General features: G+C 43.2%; 1 protein-coding gene across 1 annotated transcript in view; it reads right to left on the bottom strand.

Annotated features, from left to right (window-relative positions):
- Positions 1-23,205, bottom strand: part of SDCCAG8 (SHH signaling and ciliogenesis regulator SDCCAG8) — a 182,453-nt gene that overhangs the window by 115,090 nt on the left and 44,158 nt on the right. Inside the window, exons 10-12 of the mRNA XM_037069536.1 lie at positions 20,825-20,977; positions 14,739-14,873; positions 11,733-11,849 (exon numbers count right to left, since the gene is read on the bottom strand). Coding sequence (XP_036925431.1) covers positions 11,733-11,849; positions 14,739-14,873; positions 20,825-20,977 — 405 coding nt within the window. The remainder of the gene's footprint in view (positions 1-11,732; positions 11,850-14,738; positions 14,874-20,824; positions 20,978-23,205) is intronic.

The following is a 23,205-nucleotide window of genomic DNA, read 5'->3' as shown; positions in this document are numbered from 1 at the left end:
ACAAGGGCCCTGACATGGAATGTACCTGGCGCATTTGCTAAATGGCAAGGAAGCCAGGGTAGCTGGAGTGGAGTTGGGCGGGGGAGTAGGAGGTGAGAGCAGAGAAGTAGCAGGGGGGCCAGACGGGGCAGCACTTTGCAGGTCACTCACAGTGACGGAGGCAGGGAACCCTGGATGGTGGTAATCAGAAGAGTGACAAGATCTGACACGGGGTTTAACAACATCCCTCTGGCCTTGAAGAGACTAAAATGGGGAGAAGCAGGGAAAGGGGAAGCCAGTCAGGCATTATTGCAACAACCCCAGGGATGATGAGGGTGCCTTGAACTAGAGTGAGGCAGCGGTATAACTGAAGAAGCTAGACATAACCGGGTCGGGGGCAGTAAAGAGATGTTCAGTAGTGTTAATCACTAGAGAAATGCAAATTAACACCACAGTGAGGTACCATTACACACTCTGATTTCAAGTGGTCGACAGCCACTTCCAGCAAGAAACTTCAGCATCCTGGGGCTCAGTCTTTCTACTCCCTCCACTTGTGCCTCCTCTGCCCCAAGGTGTACATGGAACAGTGCCTTTGCATACCCTGTCCCTTTCGCCCGAGTGGCCTTCCCTTCCACTCCCGCCCATCCCCTCCCAATTATGCTGAAATATGGTTTTACAGCAGAATCTTATTTTCTAATAGCAGCTTTATTGACATAATTCACATACAATCCTACCATTCATGTGTAAATTGAATGCGTCTTGGTACATCTGGAGTCAGGCAACCATCACTCTGATCAATTTCAGAACGTTTTATCACCCCCCAAAAGCAACCATATACTCATCAACAGTGCTTTCCATTTGCTCCCAACTCCCTCAGTCCCAGGCGACCATGAATCCACGGTGTGTCCATTCTGTGAATTTTGTATAATGGAACCAAGTAACAGGGTGCAGCCAGGGAGGGGGCCCAAATAGGGCTTTGTAATGGGGTCCAGAACTTGGTGTCCAGGAAATATTAGAAATATATATATATGTATGTGTGTGTGTGTGTGTGTGTGTGTATATATATATACATATATATATATATATATGTATATATATACTGAGGACATCATATATATATGATGTCCTCACTCCCACAAGTCTGAACTGGGGGATGGGACAAATGGAGCAGGGCCATGGAGAACTGTTTTGCTTAGCAACACGTTTGCAGATAACCTCTAAAACAGTCATTTAACGTATCTATAACCTTTAACTATTTTCATAGATATGTTAAACAGCTGTGGCCACGCTTTGATCCAGGGGTATGGGAGTGACTTCAACCCACGATGTAACCAGGAGGCAACTTCCCCTGGTTACGGCGCCTGCGTAAGAGCTTGGAAATGATTGGATCCATGCCACGGGGCCACACCTGCCTGGGTTTATTATGGCAGCCCAGTAAAGCTGGAAGAATACGGGAATGCTGGCAGGTGTGACCAACTGTGGGAGGAATCGGAAATGGTGCGGCAGAGGAAGATGGGTGCTGGGATTTAAACCCAGGCATGGCAGCCATTCTGAGTCTTTTGGGGACTATATAGCTTTCACATCTTCTTGGGACCATGAGGCTTGGGTAGAGGAGAATCATGGACTTCTGTTTCTTTTTCTGAGATACGGTACCTTGGACTGGGCAAAGAGGGGAAGGAAGGACTGTGTGTTTGTGGGTATTCCAAAGGACGTTGGAATCTCAATGAAGACATTACGTTCTTACTTGTAAGTCTGTATAACTCTTTTAAAAATAATCCATTTCCTTTTCACCAATCTCTGGCAGGCATTGAGAGATGTCTTTCCCTGGTGGCGGGCAAGGCAAACCTGGTACATGGCGGGGGAGACCCCCAGAGCACAAGGGTGGGTCCATTGGGTAACAGTATATTGTTCACTGTCCCCTGTGTCAGCTCTGTAACAACCAAACAATATGTGGTCTTTCGTGACTGACTTCCTTCACTTGGCATAATGTGTTCAAGGTTCGGCTCTGCTGTAGAATGCATCAGTATGTGTTCCCTTTTTTGCCAGTATTTACAAGAGATATAGATGTATACAATCACATTTTATTTATGCGTTCATTAGTTGATGAGTATTTGGATTACTGCCAGTTCTGAGGATTATAAATAATGCTGTTACGAACATGTGTGAACATGCTTTTGTAAGGTCATATTTCATTTCTCTTGGGTATATTTACCTAGTAGTAGAATTGCTGGATCCTATGGTAACTCTAAGTTGAGCATTTTAAGAAATTTACAGACTTTTTTTCAAAGCAGCTGCACTGTTATAGAATGCTACAAACAATATATGAATCTCTAATCTTTCCACATCTTCACCAACACTTGTTATTATCTATCTTTTTTATTTTAGCCACCCTAGTAGGTACAAAGTAGTATCTCATTTTGGTCTGTATTTGCATTTCTCTGATAGCTAATGACGACGAGCACATTTACACCTGTTCATCCACCATCTGTATAACTCCTTTGGAGAAATATCTATTAAGATTCTTCGCCTTTAAAAAAATCCTTTTAAAACCTCTCCCACCATGATAAGCCACCCATTTTACTGAGCCCTCACCGTATCACACTTAACGTCCAGACCAGACTACATGACTTGTATGAGCAATGGATGTATTTTATTTGCAAATAAAATGATGTCTGTCTTGTAATCAAATTCAGCTGTTTCAAAGGCTAGACATTTTATTGTTCTATTTTTAGTAACAATGTAAAGAATACAATTGAAAATTGCTGATAGTAAAATTACATTCTCATGGTCTCAACAGAAGTGTCATGTTTACAAAATCAGGGTGAATAACTGGGAAACTAGCAATGACACTTGAGACTCATGTAATTTTTCAATGATTTTATTAATACTTCATGCATGAGAAAGTGAGGCAGAAACAAATTTCCTATGTTTCTAGAAACACAGGAGTTTAGAGCTAGAGAAAACATTAGCTATCACTTATCTAGGCTTCTCACTTTCCTGGGAAAGAAAGTGAGAGGCTGAGAGGTTTGCTCAGAAAGCTAGCTGGAAAACCAGTGCAAGAAGTCAGGTCTTTGGACTCACAGCTCTCAGCTGAAGTCATACCCTGTAGGCTCCATGCTTCCCCTTCTGTCATTAGTGACGGGGAAATCTTCTCTAAATCACCCAAGTGACCATCAGTTCTTCATTTCTAATATGCTAATCCTGCTTGATTCCCAGATCGTTAATAAAGTGACATTTCATAGGATGTTACCTGAAACTTGAAAACCTAAAAATTGTTCACTACATGGAGACTACTACAAAGGAAATGAGAAGTAAACGTTCCCAAGCTGGACTTCTGTGCCTGGTTGCAGGCTGTGCAGGATGTTAAGAACGAGCAATTGCACTGAGACTCTGAACCTTACAGAAGCCCATTTTCTATGGGGAATCTTTAATAGCAGAGATTTGCCACTTAAGATATTGTGGTCATTTATACATGTGCAGAATCCAAAGACACATATGTTCCAAAGACACATACACTCCTTCCCGGCCCTGCCTCACTCCTCCTTCCAGTCCCCAGACCTTTGCTTAAGCTGCCCCACTGGACTTTGCAACCGAAATGCCCTCCTCTCCCACCTGTGCTGGGCAACATCTTAACCCTCCTTCCAGGATGCCATGTCTCCCACCTCTAAATCCCCAACCTCTTCATAGTTTGCTGATGGGAGTGACCAGGTTCTCTTGGACATACAGTCATCCACATCCCCCATCTTACATACTTCTGTCTTTAAGAACAGAGATTCATTCTAGGCCAGCACGATGTAGGTGATATATGGTTGCTGAATGACAGTCTTGCCCTACACAAGCAAAGTTTAGGGCAGGAGGATTCTAAATTTGTGACTGCTTCTTACTTTAAAAGTACACTTAAGTGGCCCTATTAAAGGCATCTCTGTGAAGGATAGGCAGTGCCACATAAAAATGCTTCAGACATTGGTAAGTGAAAAAAGTAAAAAGAAAAATTATATCTAGGCTATGTTTACTCCTTGCAAATATCATAGATGCATATGGACAAAAAGTGGAAGGTAAAACAGAAAAACGAAAACAATTTGTTCTGCTGGGTGAGGGGATTATTGGCTTCTGTGAGTGTGCGTATGTTTATACAATAAATATTGTTTTTAAATATATACATATGTGGCAAGTAGTAATACTTTCACTGGATATTGGTGCTAATATGTCCGGACTGTAAGAAAAACACAAGCATTGACCTCTGCCTGACGCCTGTCCTCTTGCCGCCCGCAGGGACACCCATTCAAAGAGAAGGCAGAGACTTGGTCCCTGAGAGGAGACCGTGCGAGGTTGGCAGGCTGGCCTTGTGAGTCCAGCTTTTAAAGTCAAACAAAACGATTTTTAAGGCCTAGACTATGCATCATCCAATGAAATTGAACATTTAGAAAAAAGTTGTATTTCTTCACCGCCAGTTGTGGATCAGTTGTATGTCTTCCTTCCTTAGAACAAAGATATTTCTTGAGTTCAGCTTACAGTTTTACATTCCTATCCGAAGGCAAACACCTGTACCTAAGTTTTTACCTCACCAGGTACACTCTTTGTAAATGGGCTTCTTTTGTTCCCTGGTTGTGTCCTGATCTCCTAAATAGCCTTCAATTTCTACCTTCAGATATAGTTTCTGCTTATATATTTGATTTTTTAAACTGTCTTATTAGGGTGAGTATTCTCATCTTTGCTTAAAAATCAAATGATTCTTTTTCAAGAACTTAAAGTGTTTCTATGAACCAGGTAAATACAGTCTGCCCCCTAAAGTCACGGCCCAAGTCATTACCACAGTTGGCCAATGCGAAATGCCCCAAGGGATCCGACGTGGTGTTAGTTACTGGACCAATCTGGCACTCTCCCTTTTTGTAAGAAAAAGAAAAACCTCAAACTTACTTTTTAACTGCTAATTTTGTGACTGTAGCAACATCATTATGATTTAAAATGAAGAAATGAGCTTTATTTTACATGGTCTTTTAGAAAAATAATAACTCCAATCATCTTTTATTAAGTGGAGCTGCTCTGAATTATTTCCATAATCCTATTTGTCCCATTCAAACATCACACAAGACAAGAACAAAAGAGACTGATTGATTAGACATACGCCAGGCTGAAGAATTTTCTCAGCATTCTTGGTGAGGCGGTGATAAGAACACAAATTTCTCTAAGTATGCTGAACAATGCTTTAGGGCATACTTAGGGAAGATGCTATAAAAAAAAAAGCCTTATTGCATCACACACATGGAACCAGATTCCCCCTCTCATGGGCTGTAGCCAGCACGAAGTTCACACTACATTAATTTGCACTTGTCGATAGGCTGCTTTGCAAGTATTTTTAAGGCATGTTCAAATGTGTCCTCTGTCTCCTCGCCTAGAATATAAACTCCCCAAGGGCAGGACCTGGGTCTTCTAGTTCTCACCCCACAGGGTCCAGGATCCCGGTCTGGGCAGGCCAAGCCTTTGGGAAGGGCTGGTGTTGGAGCGCAGAGCAGGGGAAGGAAGGTGCTAAGGCTCCGGCGATGAGAGAGAGTGTGAAGAACGCTGGGGAGCAACTCTGTCATCACCAGGACCGAGTGATCACACGTGCGCGCGACATGCCCAAGTGGCCCCTCTCCCAGGCGTCGCTGAGCGAGAGAAGTGTGACTGCAGGTGGTGGGTGGAAGCCATCTATTACCTCAGAATATTCCCCAAAAGCCTCCGGGAGAGAGAATACAGAATTACTGACACAAAGCAGAGAACAGAGCCCAACAGGATTCGACTTGAATCTGTTGGTGCTAAATTACATGTAGAAAAAGACTGATACCACCACTGGCCCCTTGAGCAGATACAGCGAAATATTTCTTGGGTGTTTCCAGAATCAGTGAGAAGACAGTGGACCTCGGAGGTCTTTTGGAGGGATCTCCGGGTAACCCACGTTGCGGCTGCTATTTAAAACTAACATTTCAGAGGAGGAAACCCCCGACTGCCTGTTGCAACAATCGGTTCCAATCTTCCTACCGCCACAAAGTCCTTATTTCCAGCTATTGTGACCCCCAGTTCCTGAGATTAAATCCCTTTGCTCTTATTCTTCCCACATTGAAGATCAAGAGCAGGTGGGTCCTTGAGAGACTCTGCCATGCCCTTGGAGACCGTGAGCAAGGTCTGAGTACAAAGGTGCTGGTTTTCAGCTTGTCTGTATTGCTTTTATTTCTCTGGCTTTAAGGAGGACTTATTTTTAGGACTTGCCAGGCTTCCTCTCATCTTCACACAAAGCCAGACAATATAGACACACTCCTTCCCACCACCTAATTAATTCAGTGGAGCCTGGGAAATTACTCCTATGTTGATACAGTCCATGTTCAATGTCGGAATTATTAAACTGCTGAATCACACTGCTGTAGACATAAGCAAACCCCAAATCCTTTTTTGCTCTAGTTTTTCTGGCCAGAATTTCCTAATCTATTTCTTTTGTTCAAGCGCTCTACCCTTAAATATCTACATTGACTACCCCCCTCAGGCCAATTTGAATGTCAGTGCTTCCTGCCCAGTAGTAGCCACAACTCCAAAATGATAACTTTCACAGTGTTGGTAAGAGAGTCTTATCTGTGGCATTTTTACCAACTGAAAACCAAAATTGTAAATATAAAACAACTTTCTATATTTACATCCCCATTGAAGGCATTATTAAGCCACGTGCCACTAATGAGATAGTGGCCCTACCCCCAGCCCTTCACCCACGTGACAATGCCATTTGATGACTAAGAGATGAGGGGGGAGGCTTATTTGCTGTACCAGAAACATGCTAATACCACGAAGGTATGATTTAAGATCAGTGAGTCTCCCATCTCAAGGCTCCACGTATTTTTCTGTTAAATTTACTGGGGTGGCATTGGTAAATAGGATCACATAAGCTTCAAGTGTACATCTCTACGGCACGTGACCTGCATATTGCACTGTGTGCCCACACAGTGTGTGACCTGTACATTGCGCTGAGCTCCGCATTCTCGTAGGCCAGGGACACTTGAACAGCCTTATTTCTGTACCTCGGGCAGGAGCTGGCGAACTTTCTGTGATGGGTCAGACAGCAAACATTTCAGTCTCCGTGGCTCACGTGGTCTCTGCCACAGCCCCCCAACTTGCCTTCCCTGTAGCTAGGCACCTCGGACACCAGGTGAGCAAGTGGGTGTGGCTGGTTCTCCTGCAGCTGCCTCTGGGAAAGCTGGCGGCAGGTCAGAGCAGGCCCGTGGGCTGCAGTTGGCCCACCCATGTCTGTACACGGCAGTGGGTAGGTAAGCGTGGGCATCAGCACCCCAAACCTCAGTCTGCCTACCCCCACAGCCACAGCAGCTTCCTGGGCGTGTGATCATTGCTTGCAGTTTAATGCTCTGTGGTTGATGTCTCAGAAAGCTTAAGGATTTCATACCGGAATTTGGTTCCCAAGTGCAGTCTGATGGAAGGTGGGCCTGGCTCCTGCATGCAGTCCTGTTTGTCCCTGTCTCTCTCAGCAGCCCGAGGGCAGGTCTAAATAGACACTCCTGCCCCTCCAGCTTCCTTTTCCTGGCCCTGCAACCTTGCTGTCCTCCACCTAGGGTGGCACCTGTTCTACTGTGTCCCTTGCCCCTGGCAGGAGCCTGGATGAGGTGGGGGGGGGGGAGGTTGGGTTGAGTGTGCACACTTCTGGCATCTCAGGGCAGGACATGCAGGCAACCTGCCTGTCCCAGGCCAGATGCACCACAGCCCTGCACACGAAGGGGACTCAGTGTGGAGCCTCTGTTCCCCCTGCTGCAGAAACCAAGTGTTTCCACACTGGAGCCTGCCATCTCTAGGGGCCATGTGTCTGACCAGCTTGGGCTGGGGAGAACGAGTCCCTCTGCTCCCACTGGGGTGGTGTGTGGTTCTGCAGCTGGTGGACAGGAGAGCCCGGAAGTCACAGGCCCATGAGAAATCTGCAGGGTCCACGCTCTGCCATGGGCATTGCCAGGCTGGAGGGACCCCAACATTAAGTAGCAAACAGAAAACCCCATTAAGTGAGAGAAAGACTGCAGAAGAAGGAAAACCAGTTTATATTTTTATACCTCAAACCTCGCTTTCTGCCTGCTTTTTGAACAAAGGGCCCTGCGTTTTCATTTTGCATGAGGCCCTGATCAAAGGTTGGGGCTATAAGGAACATCTTCTGAGATTTGTCGACCAAAGTGGAAGCTGACAAAGAAAATTCCACTCATTTCAGTCAGCTAACCTTCCTAGAGGTGCTAGGGGGCCTTCCTGCAGCATTCCCGAGTCGTCAGTGTGAGGCTCTGAAATTCATTATGTGACAAGTTTCAGATGCCACGGGGCTCCTTTCAGGACAGGGTGAGGGGGGCTGCCACATGGTAGCGTGTCCCCCAAATACTTTCCCACAGGACTGATTCATCTTGTTTTCAAATGATTGCACCTTATAAATATAAAGCACAATCAAGTTATCATGCATGAAATTTAAGAAAACAATAGACAAAGAAAGTTGAAATTCCGTATTGTTTCCCTTTATTTCCTATTAAAGAAGGTAATACTACAACATTCTTCCATACCTATTTTCCTGATTTGAATAAACCAACTGTAAAACAAAGATGATTGAGGTGGTGAGGGAAGGTTGAATATGGGTTGGGCATTGTATGATATTACAGAACTATTGTTAATATTCTCAGGTGTGAAAATGACAGTGATTGTGAAAAAATATTTCATAGAGGCACACAGAAGTATTGATGGGCGAAATAACAATGTCTGAGGCCTTTTTTAAAAAAGATTTTATTTATTTGTCTTTTAGAGAGGAAGGGAAGGAGAGAAGGAGAGAAATATCAATGGATGGTTGCTTCTTGTGAGTCCCCTGCTGGGAACTGGCCTGCAACTGGCCTGCATGTGGCCTGATTGGGAATCGAACCGCGATCATGTGGTTCGCAGGCCCGCGCTCAATCCACTGAGCTACACCAGCCAGGCCTGAGGCCTTTTTAAAATGCCTCAGCAAAAGAAAGAAGTGGAGGAAGAAGACAAGAGGAAATGAAGGGGAAGACAGAAGATGGAGGGGACAAAGTTGATGAAAACGAAGACAAAGAGGAGAAAGGGGAAAAATGTGAGAAGATGGGCCAGGACAGGCAAAAACAACGATGCTGATGGAAATGTGGAAATTCATGATAATCCTCTCTTTATCCTCACATGTCTTTTTAAATTCCTGTGATGGGGTGTGTGTGCCTGCCTGTTGCCTACAAAAACTATCTCATAAAAATCAAGTTTTGGATTTTTCCATTTTCCTCCAAACCAAATATCCTTTTATTTTCTTAATGGTGGTGGTGGTGGTGGTGGTGGTATGTGTGTGTGTGTGTGTGTGTGTGTATAAGAAGCACCCTGAGAATTGACAGGAATTCTCTAAGTTGAAGCATATAAAGGAGTGGATGGAAAGGATAATCCACCCATGGGTTCCTGACACAATATTTAAAAAAAAGGGAGGAAGTAGGAGGAAGAGATTTCTATTCACTACTCTCCTAACCTTTCTTTCTAATTATGCCACAGTCAAGCCTCGGGTCACAAGGAAAATGATTCTGGTGGTCAACCATTTGCCCTGTTCTGAATACATCAAAAAAGTCCTTGTTCTCGCTACATTCCAATCTCAGATTCCCACCTCTTTTGGAAATGTACCAAGTGGTAAGATTAACAAGAGTATGGGTAAAATGACAATATTACAAAGATCACCCTTGTGTGTACCCCTAGAGATAGGCTTCTTGCTATTCTGAATTGCACAATTCAGAATAACTGCAACCCTTAGAAGGTTAAACACACTTTATATTATTCCAGGTATTTCTGACAAATGCTCCACACGCCCAGCTGCTAAAAGTTAAATGTAAATTTCTTTCCCGAGTGCAGATGGTGGCCAAATGAAGTAGCTCGTGGGTCTTAGAGACAGAAGGTCAGGTCATGGCCGAGAGGCCAGAGAACAATCGCTGCTTTGCTACTCAGACTGTCCAGGGAATGAGACAGCGCCACTTACTTTCCCGACACTGTCTGTTCCATGCACAGTAGTGACAAAGGCTGCCTATAGGACCTCCTCACGTTCTGTCCCAGGAAACACGGTAACGAGGACCTCACAGCGCAAACACCTTGTGACTGTACAGAGGTTTAATTCCTGACCCTCTGATCGGCTAAAAAGGCACAGCTCTATCGAAAAACAACACTAAAAATCATTATAAAACAGCTCATGTTTCCTTATCTAGCAGGAAATGTTTACCAATGAAAACTCCTTTTAAAATCCCACCACTTAAGCCTCCACACCATCGCCGGTTAATTAAAATGAGATGTGAGATATAATGCTGAAAGACTAATAGTATACACATTATTCATTTACAAGTGATATTATAATGTCATTGTTCCTATTGTATTTTTTCTCTTTGGAACATTATAATGTAAATTTAAATAAGTCAGAAAATCTTCCTCGCTATATTTTTCCAGTGAGTCCTAAATGTTACGCCAGCGGCTGCGACAGAAAACCACAAAAGCCATACAACAAGTATCGTGAGACCATGCCAACACGACCCTTTAAAAACAAGCCACGGTGCATCAGCAGAGGAAAGTTCTGTGTTTGGTCTGGTAGTTCTAACCTTCCGTCCCTGATAAAGAGAATTTTCAATTTCACTATCAGGCACGCCCCCAACTGGATGGAAGGAAATAGCTCCATTATTTGTACACGTTCGTAATGAAAAATCTTCTGGAACGGTAAAACCCTGTAACCCTTTGAATGTAATGGTACAAAAGCAGGATTTAATTTAATTTGTTTAGATTTTACTTTAGAGCCAGGGATTTCAGTTCTGACTTGAAAAACTCAGCATACTGTTTTATTATTAGTACTTTTTCATTTTCAGTATTTTTCCAATTGTGTGAGTGTCACAGAGAGTTGATCAGGTTGAAAGAGAAAATATGTTGGAGAATATAAGGAAAATGCTTTGAATTAGAAACGCATTTTTTAAAGCTTACCTAGGGCTACCTACTTCTAAATTGCAGCAGTTTCTTTAAAACATTGATACTAAGACCTCGGTCTTATTTAATTGAATAGATTCATCAGCCTGCTTTCCTGGAATATAAAGAATGAAAGCCTTCAGTGTTCTGTACTGTAACATAAAAATAGAGAATCAAAGTGAGCCAGCCGACTATAGCAGCCTTTCTGACCCTGATCTCAACAACAATTTAATATAAAACACCTGTTCAAACCGAAGGAAGCGGAACTTTTCTCTAACATTTCTAATTTCACCGGGTTGGGCACCCTGAGCAAACGTATTCATGGTTACTTAGTTAAAACTGGTTTCACCCGGCCAACAATCGATTTGATTGACATATTTACATATCAACTCATCTTTCAAATTTTAAACTTTTTCACTTAAAATGGGATTGAAGTTGGCATCTCTCAAGAACTTTATGTAGGATATTTTAGGTTCAAACTGTGCATTAGAACATTTTTCTTTACTTTTGTAAGTAACAGACACACATCTCCAAAAGTAGATTTGTGACCTGTCAGATTGGAACACTGTATACATGCAGTGGTGTTCTCCCCCTTACATGTGAAAGGTGATAATCTGAGGCAACAACAAGTGAACTTCTTTTAATAGTCTTAAGCAAATGGTTCTATTAGTTGGAAACAATGTAATAGAAACAAATGACTTAGGAATAAAACCACACCAACTTCAGATGGAACACGAGTTACGTGTTGACTGCTGCGCATCTGTGTCACCTCTTACCTGATCTTTAATTTCCAGATCCCTGACGGTTTTTATTCTGTACTCTCTGTGCTCCTTTTCTGCTTCATCTTTGTCCATTTTGGTTTTATTCAGTTGATAGCGCATTTCCCCACACACCTGTTAGAGCACAAAATCTAGATCAACATAGCTGCCGAAATCTACCAGGCATTGCCTGCAATTAGATCTTCTAGTGCCCCCTAGAGGTCGTATGGATAAAATACAATAAAACTTTTCTAAGAAAGACACTTTCTTTTACAATATTCAATATAATATTCTGTTAAGATGTGGAGGCAATATCAGGTATTGTTGAGTCTAACAATTTCAGATTACAGACAAAAATGCATAACTAAGGAATTTAAGTCATGTGCCTGTGATTTATTACGTAAAATCATAGTTTCAATGGTATATTACCATCCAAAATGCAATATCATCTCAATTTGAATTAGGTAAAATTATTAATTAAAATATTAAGGTATGCTATTATTCATTTAAATTGTTATGGTTAAATATACACTCTATGTTATATAAGTTTCCTTTAACTACTTTATCAAGTAGACTTTTATTTAAGGACATTTATAAAGGAATTTTGCTGTCTGCTCATTGATGGCATGACTGATATTTAGGTTTAGCAGCCGGGATTCACTGCAGGCTCTGCAGAGAGTGTCAGTCTTGTCACACACAGCGCTGTGTGGTTAAGAAAGATTGTCGGGTGAAGGTCACAGACTGAAACGAGGCACGTTCCGTAGTAATAGCTGTAGAGTTGACATGAAAGAAAAATGCACATTGAAGTGAAATAATTCCAATGTATCATTAAATAATGAACACACATAGTATCTTAAAAGCATACATCATAATTTTTTTTCAATCTGTCATCTCTACAGATACAAATACATTGGGAAAAAAGCAATTAGCAGATAAATCTAAATAAAGAAACTTCAAGCCGTTTGGACAAGAACCTGTAGAGAGATGAATTAATACACAATTCTAAGTCAGCCTCTTATTTACAAAAACGAATTTTAAAAATCATGTATCATGCTTGGTTATATTTGCTTAAAACCATTCAAATTTGGTATTTCTCCAAGAATGATGGTTACAACTTTGGAAATTAGTACCATCATTATCAAGGTTCTAGAATCTTAGACAAGCTATATGTGTTTCCTATGTTCAAATAAAAAATACTTTAAAAAAGGAACTAGGCTGCATTCAAAAGTTCTTGTCATTGTGACAAGGCAGAAGAAAAAGCCACTAGTTTTTCCCCTCAAAGAGCTAGGAAAGTAATGAAATGACTAAAAATTCTATCTGAAATACAAATGCTTTCAATGTGTGAGTTGATTTTTCCTGTTTCAAAAAATTAGTCATTTGCAAAAAGTAATTCACTTAAAAGCTAAATAAAATCTAAAAATTAAGAGTGCAAAAAGAAATTGGAAGGGCCTTAATTTACTTCCTTTCTGAGGTCTACCCTGTTTCAATTTATTTGATGTGAGTACATGAACGAAATGAAAATATGCAACTTGGTAATATCAGAAATAGTAAAGCCACGGTGTGTAAAACCCGACACCAGCACAAAGGTGTTATATGTAATAAATGTATAACTATTAGGCCTTATTTAAAACGATTTTACTCCTTGATTTAATTTTTAAAGTTCCCTTGCCTTACTACTTTCAGTTTAGCATTGGATAAGTTTGCCCATAACATTTAAATCCTATCTAAAATAAATTGACAAATTAAATTGGACTAGAATTCTATGATCTCAAGGTTGAAAGCAACCTCAGGCACTCTTCCTAAGCCTGAGTCCCTTTGGACAATTCTAGAGGCAGACTATGTCCATTCTTTACTGTGCACATTTGAACCGGAAGTTCTTTCCGTACAATGACCTGAAGACCCTTGCCAAAGCATTCATCCGTCACTCTGGCTTCACCGTTTGCCCCTCTCTGCATCAGTTCTCCTACTTCCGCCCTTCATACCAACACATTAGTTACGTCGGCAAAAATAATATTTTTAAATCTCTGCACTTGCTAGCTTGATTTTACAAAACAAATGGTAATTATACAAATTCAAGGAAGAAAAAGAAAAAACGGGTGCCCTTTCTGAATGTATATCAAAGTTCATTTAATTACTAAGTTATAAAACAACAGCATTAAGATGTGTCAAAATTCAGGAAAATATGTTGAGAAATAAAATTCAGTATGAAAAGGGTATGCATTTTAAAACAATCTATCGGTCAAAACCAGATTCATTTATCTTACTATGTCATGCGTATCCACGTTCACTTTCCTAGTGTTAAAGCAATTGATTCCTGAAATCTACATAGACTTCCAGTGTGTCTTAAATGTGGACCTCACATCGGCCAGTTAAGATCATGAAATACTTTAGTCCCAGGTTCACAAGTCTGTGAGGCCCAGACAGCGAACACTGGCATTTTACAGTGTAAATTTAAAGACCAACAAAATAATTGGCTGTAGTCTTAGAATCTTGATTTCAGAGGCCAAGTCTGAAAATGAATGGGAGGTACACAATTTTTATGTGAAACACAGTTTTGATGTCGTAAGTACGTCTTTCGGTGTTATTGTGAGGACCAAACTTACGCTACCTCTGGCAAAAATTACTCCTAATTAGCACATGTAGGAATACTAGTTTTATCAAATGCTCCATAACTAAAGTAATAAAGCTGGCTTGTTTAGGAGCCTGTCTCAGCCACGGAACTCAGCAGGTCTGTGAGAACACTATACGTGTCTTAACTGATCCTTGGGCCGTGTTGCGGCACCCAGCGCAGGAAGGGCCTGCCGATGGTTACGTGCTCTACTTGTTTCGCCGAATGACAAGGAGGTGGACCTTTATTATCTTGAAATAACAAAACTTTTCTGCACCAAACTGCTTTCTGAGCTTTGTGCATTAGGGAAAAATGTGTCCAAAATATTTAAGTAATTATTAAACTAAAATCTTTCTTTGGGTGGAGCGTACTGGGGCAGTGGAAGCAAGCTGGTCCCACAAAACCTTTCTTTGTACCTTTGTGGCGTCCATCTCCCGGGAGGCAAGCTGGTTTTGGATTTCCTCTAGTTGGTTAACAGCCGAAACCTTCTCTCTTGTGAGCTTTTCCACCTGGGCCTCGAGTTGAGCAATATTCTGAGATAGAGTCAACATCTGTAAGAGGAAATAAAAGTCTTAAGTGATAAAGGCATTTGGAAAACTCAATATTAAAAGGGTGTTGAATTCCTAGCGCCTTAGCCACTGAGCTCTCTGAAAGTCGTTTCTCTGTGGGTTGGGTATGTGCACTTGACCTCTTCAACTCTCTGTCCCATGTGACTTAAACATGTACCTCCCCCGACTTCTTCCCTCATCTTGGAAAACATAAAACATGGTGATAAAACCAAAGGTTTGGGTGAACCTCCATGGTGCCGGCAGACACCTGTGAAAGTTACGGAAGAGACTGACGTCAATGGATTTCAGAGGGGGTATCAGGGAATCAGAGGACTCTTAAACCCCTCTCCCATCCAGAGGGCATAAAGGAACTGATTAGGAAAGCTGGAGAGGCAGACATCTTCCAAGAGAGCTGCGGGTGGTCTGTGAGCCAGGATCCCCAGGATTGCCCACGCTGCCAAAGAGGGGCTCTGTACAGCTCCCCTGACTTCCCACCACCCAGCCGGCCCCATTCCTCCCGCAGGATTCCACTCAGCCACTCTCTCCCCTTCTCCAGGAGGCTTCTTGGACCCCTCGCTCCCAGCACCAAGCAGAAGCCCCTTCAGGGACTCAGGGTTGATGCTGAGCGAATGTGCACTGGGGCGGTTGTGCTTGCCACTTGCAGCTGGCGTCCATTCCCACCGGTCGCTGTCCATGCCACACTCGCTGGCGGTTTATGGTTTGACCAGCACTGTGGCACAGGTGCCTACAACCACCTCCGTGTGCCCCCGTCACGCCCTGGCTCTGCGTGCCTCCAGCACAGCCCGGGTTCCCATGGTCTGTGTGTGTCCTCCGGAGAACGTCCACGTTCCACAAGGGCACCCAACGTTTGATGAGAAATGTGATAATGACAATGCGTGGCCTTCCTGAAGGACTATGGACACCGGGCTCTTAGCTTTTTTTCTCAGGGTGAGAAATGCTTTCTAGAGCTTAGATTTAACCTGTACAGTTCTGTGGTTTCCAACTGCTTTTTGTTCTTCCCCGGTGAGTAAAAATTTTCTAGACTCTTAATTTCTTATTTGTATTAGTAGTTTTAAAATGAAGAAAAAAATGCTACCTTACCCCAGAGCAAAACATACAGGACTATCTATCAGTTTCTAACCTGTTAAAAGAAGAGCTGATAATGAATTTGAAATAATAACATTTGAATTCCGCCATAGTGCACTGCTGTGGATGGAGATTTAGTTTTACAACCAAACTCAGTACCTAAAACTTTGTGATAAAATCAGGATTGCCTCTGAAATACACAACTGATGCTAACACATACGAAAATAATGAGCCCTGTGGCTATTTTCTAATTTAGACAGTAGTCGCAATAACTTTTCTGGGGATAGTGGAGAATTGCCTATTTGACTTATACTTCTTTGTATGTCCTTATCATCAAATAGTTGGCTACAAATATAATTTGTACACAAAGTCACTTTTGCTACAAACCATCCTTATGCACATTAAAGTCTGAACCTAAGGTTAAAGGTCAAAAGAGGTTAAATGAAACATATCAAATATACTAATTTGATTTCCTTAAGATACAAATTCAAGTTCATAAATATCTATGTTATGGATGTGCCATTAAAGCCTTTCTGGAATTCTACAGCGGCCACAAACTTTAATTGCCAGCCATATATTCCTTATGCAGAGACACATCTTATGGGAAACATGCTAGCACCGTGTGGTTTCTGAAGTAACTATTAGGTACTTGGGGAATGTGTTCATTGTCAATGCTGCGTCAGTTTCTGTTATAAGGCAGGCAACACATCAAACTCCTTTCTCTCCCCTCGGCCACCCATCACTTCTTTCCTCTGCCCATTACCTGTCTGCTCCCTCCTGTTGCCCACTTCCCGAGGCCTCCCCTCCCATCGTCCAGCCTTCTCTTCCCCATGCCCACCATCTGGACGTCAGCATTACCCTGCGGGAGCTCCTCACGCACATCTGTTGCAGAGACAGCAGTAACACAGACAGCTGCGACACTGCTGGGTGTCCAGGCCGATGACATCAGGTAAGTCCTTTACACTTTGACAGGGGCAAGCAGGAGACAAGGACACCCAGGCTGGGAGAGCTTGACAGCAATTTCTACACCGAAGCCGCCCCCAGTGCGCTGGCCGAGGAAAAAGTGGTTCTCCCTGTACAAGGCACAAGAACTAGGGATTCCAGCAAAGGGCTGTTATCCAGGGGACCAAGTGAGATAATGCATGGACCGTAGGGGGCGCTCAGTGAACAGATGATGGATGACTGATTGAAATAACAGTCCTGAGGAGCTCAGCGCAACCTAGGACCATCACGGAAGACCACAAGCGAACTCACAGCAAGCACCTTTTGTGGGGGAATGATTCAAAACCTGTCCAGGGGGAAGACACCTGCTTGCCTAGAGCTTGCTACACAAACAACATTTTTTTAAAAAAGGAAAAAGAAAGAAAAATAATAATACAAAGAAAGAGAGGAAAATCTAAAAATACTGCAAGCAAGCCCTCCTTTTTGCTAAGAAAGCAGGGTGCTTGCTCTAGCGCTAACTCCAGAACCCTTACAACACTGTGATTAATTGGCCCGTCTCCTTATTCCATTAACTTCCTGTGCTAGGCAGTACGACATGCATTCTCTCTTAATCCCCCTGGAGACAGAATTATATTGGATTAATCTTTGATTGAGAAAAATGAGAATCAGTAACTTACGTAATTTGCCCAAGCCAATAAATAAAAAGTAAAGCCGGGCTTTATATTCAGTCTGTCTGCTTGTCCTCACACGAGGATCCGAGAGATCTGTCTAACAAGACTACGTCTCTCTCCTCTGGACTAAGAGCGATGACAGCCGCACGCTAAGAGTTATTAAATGACCCCTATGAGTCAGGTATTATGTTAGGCACTTTCAGAACACGACCTTATTTAATCCAATCAATTCCTCGAGCCGATGAACTCCATTATTGGCTCTGTTGTCATTTGGAGAGGTCCACTGAATTCTTCAAGGTCATAGGAAGGTCAGTTTAGATTCAACCCCAAAGCCCTTTACTCCAAAGCCACTTTCTGCCCTTGGCTGGCACTGCTCCCAGCTCTTCATTCAGACACCTGCACTTAGGGCAGGGCCTTGACGTCAAATGACAGCCAAGACGTCGTGGGGGCAAAACAAGTGACTCAGACTCAGAAATACATTGTCTTTCACCTTTAGCCACGAAACCATTGTCAGTACAGAAGAGTCCCTGTTCCCTGTGAAAGCACCTGGGACACTCACTGCCTGGCGCATCTCGCCTTCCTTTGTCCTTTCTTAGCAGGAATTCTCCTCCGGATATTTTTATACATTAGAACTACTCTGCAAGGTAAAGGTTTCCACTAAACAGCCCAGAAAGAAAAACCTCCTGGTGTGAACCACAGCTGGTCTTTGCAGTTGATACTTTTCTCTCTCACACGCACTGACAGTAGGTTCCCGATTCTACCTCGCTCCTTGCTTTACTCATGAGGCCCGTATTCCTTCCCATACCTGCACGTCTAACTCCCCCCTATTCTTTGAAGCTCAGTTGAGATGCCACCTTCTCCATGCAGCCTTTCGTGATCTCTTACAGACAGGGATCCATTCTGATCATCTGAACGCTCAGCATTTAATTCGTGCCTCTGATCTTACACTCAGTCATTCAACAAAAATGTGTGGAGCAGATTTTATGTGAGAGGAATGTCCCAAGCTATGAGGAAGTGGAGAGACCACACACTCAAGGGACTCCTAGTAAATTAGGGGAGACAACCATTCGACAAGAACTGACAATAAGTTGCATTGTGGGAGCCCACAGGAGAGGCTCCCAGTTCGTCTCTGGGAGGCTGCAGAGGAGGCGGGGTCACGAAGAACTTTGGAGGACCCATCAGAGAGGGCAGAGGAAGCTTCCTCAGAGAGGGTGCAGAGCACAGGCAAATCCTGGCCTGAAAATGCAGCCTGGCAGAGTGGCACCCATGCATGCCTGAGAAAGTACCAGTGGACCAGGATGGCGGCGATGAAGAAAGGGGAAAGGGGGTGAGACTGGCAAGCCAAAGAGGGAAAGAAAGTGGCCGAATCGTTATGCTATGCTAAACGATCCTAAATGTGAGCCAAGGGGCTCCAGGGGGACAAGAAAGAAGCATGAAGCATGAGACAAGAGACTGACCTACTGGTATGTTCCTTCCAGAAAGATCGTCCTGGATGTGGGGTGAAGAACAGCTGGGAAGGAGGCCAAGCTGCAAGCAAGGGCAGGGCTCGGGCTGCGGAACCATGGGAGGGTAGGCTGCGGGCAGCGGTGGGCCAGAGACAGGCAATCTAATTCCTGGGGGCCTGAGTCTCCAGAACTCGGTGACTCGATGACACGTAGGGTTAGGGAGAGGGAGGGGACAGGTGACAGCAAGACTCGGAGCTGGGAAGCTGGGTGAATGGTGGCTCCACTTGGAGAGAAGAGAGCTGAAGATGTAGAAGTCAGCACCACATATATCTAGAATTAAAGCCACAGCAGTGAAGCCACTGCTAAAAAGAGCTGAATCGATAGCGCCTGCTAAATCCTGGATGCCTTTCCTAGCTTCTCTCCGAATGTCACTTTCACTGTGTCAAAGACACTTGAAACTCAGAGCAACCAAAAAGGCACATATCATCATTCTCTCAAATCAGGAGTATAACTCTGAGGAAACAAGAAAGAAAACCTTTCCAGGAGAATAAGAACGAAAAAATATTCACCAAAACAGCTCGAGAAGGTCTTCAGAGCAGTGGTAACTTCGTTGTCGTAGGCACCGAGGCTGAAATGTGGCGGGCTGAAGGGCGCCGGGAGGTAGGACAATAAGAACGACATGTCTTTAAGGACAAATCCTTAAAGAAATGGGGCTATGAAGGGGAAGAGCGAGGAGGGATGTGGAATTACTGGGGTGGCTTCCAAACCTGGCTACACGTTGGGCTCGCCCGGCCAACTGCAGATAACCCTGACCCCGATCTTCCCCTCAGCTATTTCCAGGCAGTGGGTTTAGAGCACAGGCCACGGGGGTTCTAGAATCCCTGTGAAGCCAAGATTGAGAACCACAGGATGAGAAGCAAGAGCGTTTCTCCCAACAGGTGAGAGAAGGTGGAGAGTTATCTTCCTGGGTGAGAAAGAGGCTGTTGTGAAGGACATTTTAAAGGTTCAGAGGAGGGGCCGGGACTAAGAGTGAGGCCCCTGGGGTGGCGGAAGAGACCGGGGACCAGAGGAAAGGGAAGGATCCGGACGAAGCCTCTCCCACCGCGACAGGGTTGTGATGCACATGAAATTTTACTTCAAGACAGAGGAGAGGGGAAGATAAATAGGTGAGGCAGTTGCCACCTATAGCTTCTGTTTTCTTTGTTAGAAGCTATACTCTGCTGAGAGCGAGGGGAAAGTGGTCCAGCGGAGAACCTGAAACAGTCCTGGAAAACAGGCCCAAGACACCGTCAATCCCACCTGGACTTACTGCAGTTACCTCCTGCCTCATCCCCACGCATTTACTCCGGTTCTCCCGCCAGCCTGTCCACAGAATGAGCTTTACCAACAACAAATGGCATCGTGACACTGCCTAACTGAAAGCCATTCAGTGGCTTTCTACCAGTTTGGGGATCAAACTCCAAGCCCTTCCCATGGATGCTAAGGCCATGTGTGACTCAGCCCCTCCCGGCCTCTCCAAACGCATGTCCCCCTAGCCTGGCCTTCACTTCCTGGGCTCCTGCCACCTGGGCCTTCAGATGGATTATGGGAACCAGATTGATTATTCGATTGGCAAAGGTCAGAGAATATAATTCATGGAGAAACACATGGAAAATAGAAACACTTTATGAACTCTAAGTTATAAGAAAAATGTGACTTCTTACAGGATTTTAAAATACAAAGTTCAGTCCAGAATTACAGCCCCAGAACCATCAGGGACGTGGCCCCAAGCCCTTCTTCCTCGACGTGGCCAGTGAACAGAACACAGTACCTTGGACCTCATGTCCTCCCTCTCCACTGTGAGTTCTTTCTTCACCGCCTCCCTCTCGGAGGCCCGTTTCTCCTGCTGAGCTGCCAGTTCTTTCCCGAGTCGCTCTGCCTGCCTTTCCAGTTCGTTCTTCAGCTGCTCAGTCTGGATTAAAGCCTGCCAGATAGAGTCAAATGGGAGCTCAGAATTCAGAAAAAGAAGGGGGAAATGAGACAGTGAAGCTTCACTTTTATTTAAAATAGTTAAGATGCAGTATCAATTTTGAAAGGCAATTTAAACATTTTTACAGTATTCAATAATACCACTTACTAATATAACATATATTCATTCTCATACTTCATTTTCATAACTGAGGTTACATTAACTTATAATCTAACAAAATTCAGGTAGTGAGCCGTGACGTGGGCTGCTGATGAGTAAGAATTCTGAAAAGGGGATCAGAAAACTAAAGTGTTCTAGGACTTTCAATTATATGTCACGTTTACACTACTCGAAATATGGAACTATCCAATTCAACTGACTTTTCACTTGCTCATGGTTAGTTATTTGAATACTTTAAATAATAAACAGATAAGAATTTTTTAATGAGGTGTTGAATTTATCATTACATAGATGCTTTTGTTTTTAATGTTATTTAATAATCAAGTTTCTTTATAAATAAGAGTTCACTCTCCTTACACACATAACTATAATAAAAATGAGATAGTAATCAAAAGTTAAGATTCAAAACCGCATTTACTACTTAGTTTTATAACAGGAAATTGTCATCTTCCATTTCTAGTAATTTAAAAATCCATAACTGACCATTAGTTTAAATTTCCCACTGCAATCTCAGAAGTAAAAACTCAATAATTTCCTCTTGCCTATACTCATAACATGTTCATATGTAATAGCCAATAATAAACGATGACTTCCCAAATCCCAAATTAAAAAACCCCAATCGAATGAGGTTGCTCACAGAGCAAATCCGAGTCCCTCTAAGGTGTGTTAGCGTCATTCCCGTGGCTCCTACACACCCCATTCACCTCGCCCACCCTCTGTTTCCCCTGAGAAACCCAGGTGTTCCGTGAGGCAGGTACTGCGTGATTACAGGTTTCACAGTCACGTCCGCTGTTCACGGAGACGGCGTCTCCTCGGGCAGGGACTGTGAGCTGCAGGAACGGAGGGCTCTGCTTCCCTCTGCTGAAAGGTACCATGCGAACAGACGATGCCCATCCGGGCCAAGTGGACTCACCTCCTCTGCAAAGTACTAAACTACAGTTTCTTTCAAACTCTTTTGGAAAGTTGCTGTGCTCCTGGAGAAGGTGTTTACTTATCAGCTACTAAACACCTGATGCTCGTGAGTCCCAAAGCCAATTCTAGTTGACAATGTTTTTTAAAGAAAAGTTAAAATGAGATTTGAAGACAAATGAAAAGTGTAATTTTTCTAAAATGTAAACCCCTGGAGTGTATAATATTTAGAGACTTCGTGCTTCAGAGTACAATTGCTCTTGTGAAAAATACTTTATATGAACCTAATAAAAGTGTCCATAACTTTGGCTTATATAATGAATACCACTGGTATGAAAGAATAAAATTACTATTGAGTGTAAATCCACATTTCCGATCAGAAGATTTTTTTAATTGAACAAAAACTCAGGAACTGACATCATTCAGTGTAAAGACAACAGAACGGACTGCTGCAGACGGAGCTAAGGATTGGGCTAACGCAAAGAGCAACAAATCCCTTCAAAAAATTCCCTCAGTTCAGGAGCAAGGAAGAGTGAATAGTCCTGACGAAATAGGAGGCCTAATGCCAAGAGAAGATGATATAAAGCACAAGGTATACAGCAAGAAGTTGGAAATGACTTAAAAAAAAACATTGTGGAAGCCTTGGCTTTGAGGTTGGCCTTGGCTTTGAGGTTGGCCTTCTCTGCAGTGGGACTTATTAGGACTAGCTGGCAGTAATGAGACACCAAATTAAAATATCAGATCAAAAACTGGTTTTTGATGACTCTTGGTGTGTGACCAGTGATTCCATATTATAATATAGCATTTACTTTTATCCATTTTGATTTTAATATAGATGCCTGGTCACAATGAAGAAAAATACTAGTGCTTAATAATGCTGGGAACTAAAAAAGTGATTTTGTAATAGGGTGCAGCCAGAGGGGGACCCCAAATAGAGATTTGGAATGGGGTCCAGAACTCAAGGTGTCCAGGAAATATTAGAAATATATATAGGATGTCCTCACCCCCACAAATCTGAACTGGGGGAAGGGACACATGGAGCAGGGCCATTCAGCGCTGTGTTGTATAGCAACAGCTTTTCGGCTAACCTCTGGCGTTGTTATTTAACATGTCTATAACCTTTAACTGGTTTCATAGACATGTTAAATAGCTGT

The sequence above is a fragment of the Sturnira hondurensis genome, unplaced genomic scaffold (assembly GCF_014824575.4).
Source record: "Sturnira hondurensis isolate 20B ecotype Veracruz unplaced genomic scaffold, ASM1482457v3 Scaffold0018525, whole genome shotgun sequence".
Lineage (NCBI taxonomy): Eukaryota > Metazoa > Chordata > Mammalia > Chiroptera > Phyllostomidae > Sturnira > Sturnira hondurensis.
This window is presented reverse-complemented; position numbering and strand designations above follow the sequence as displayed.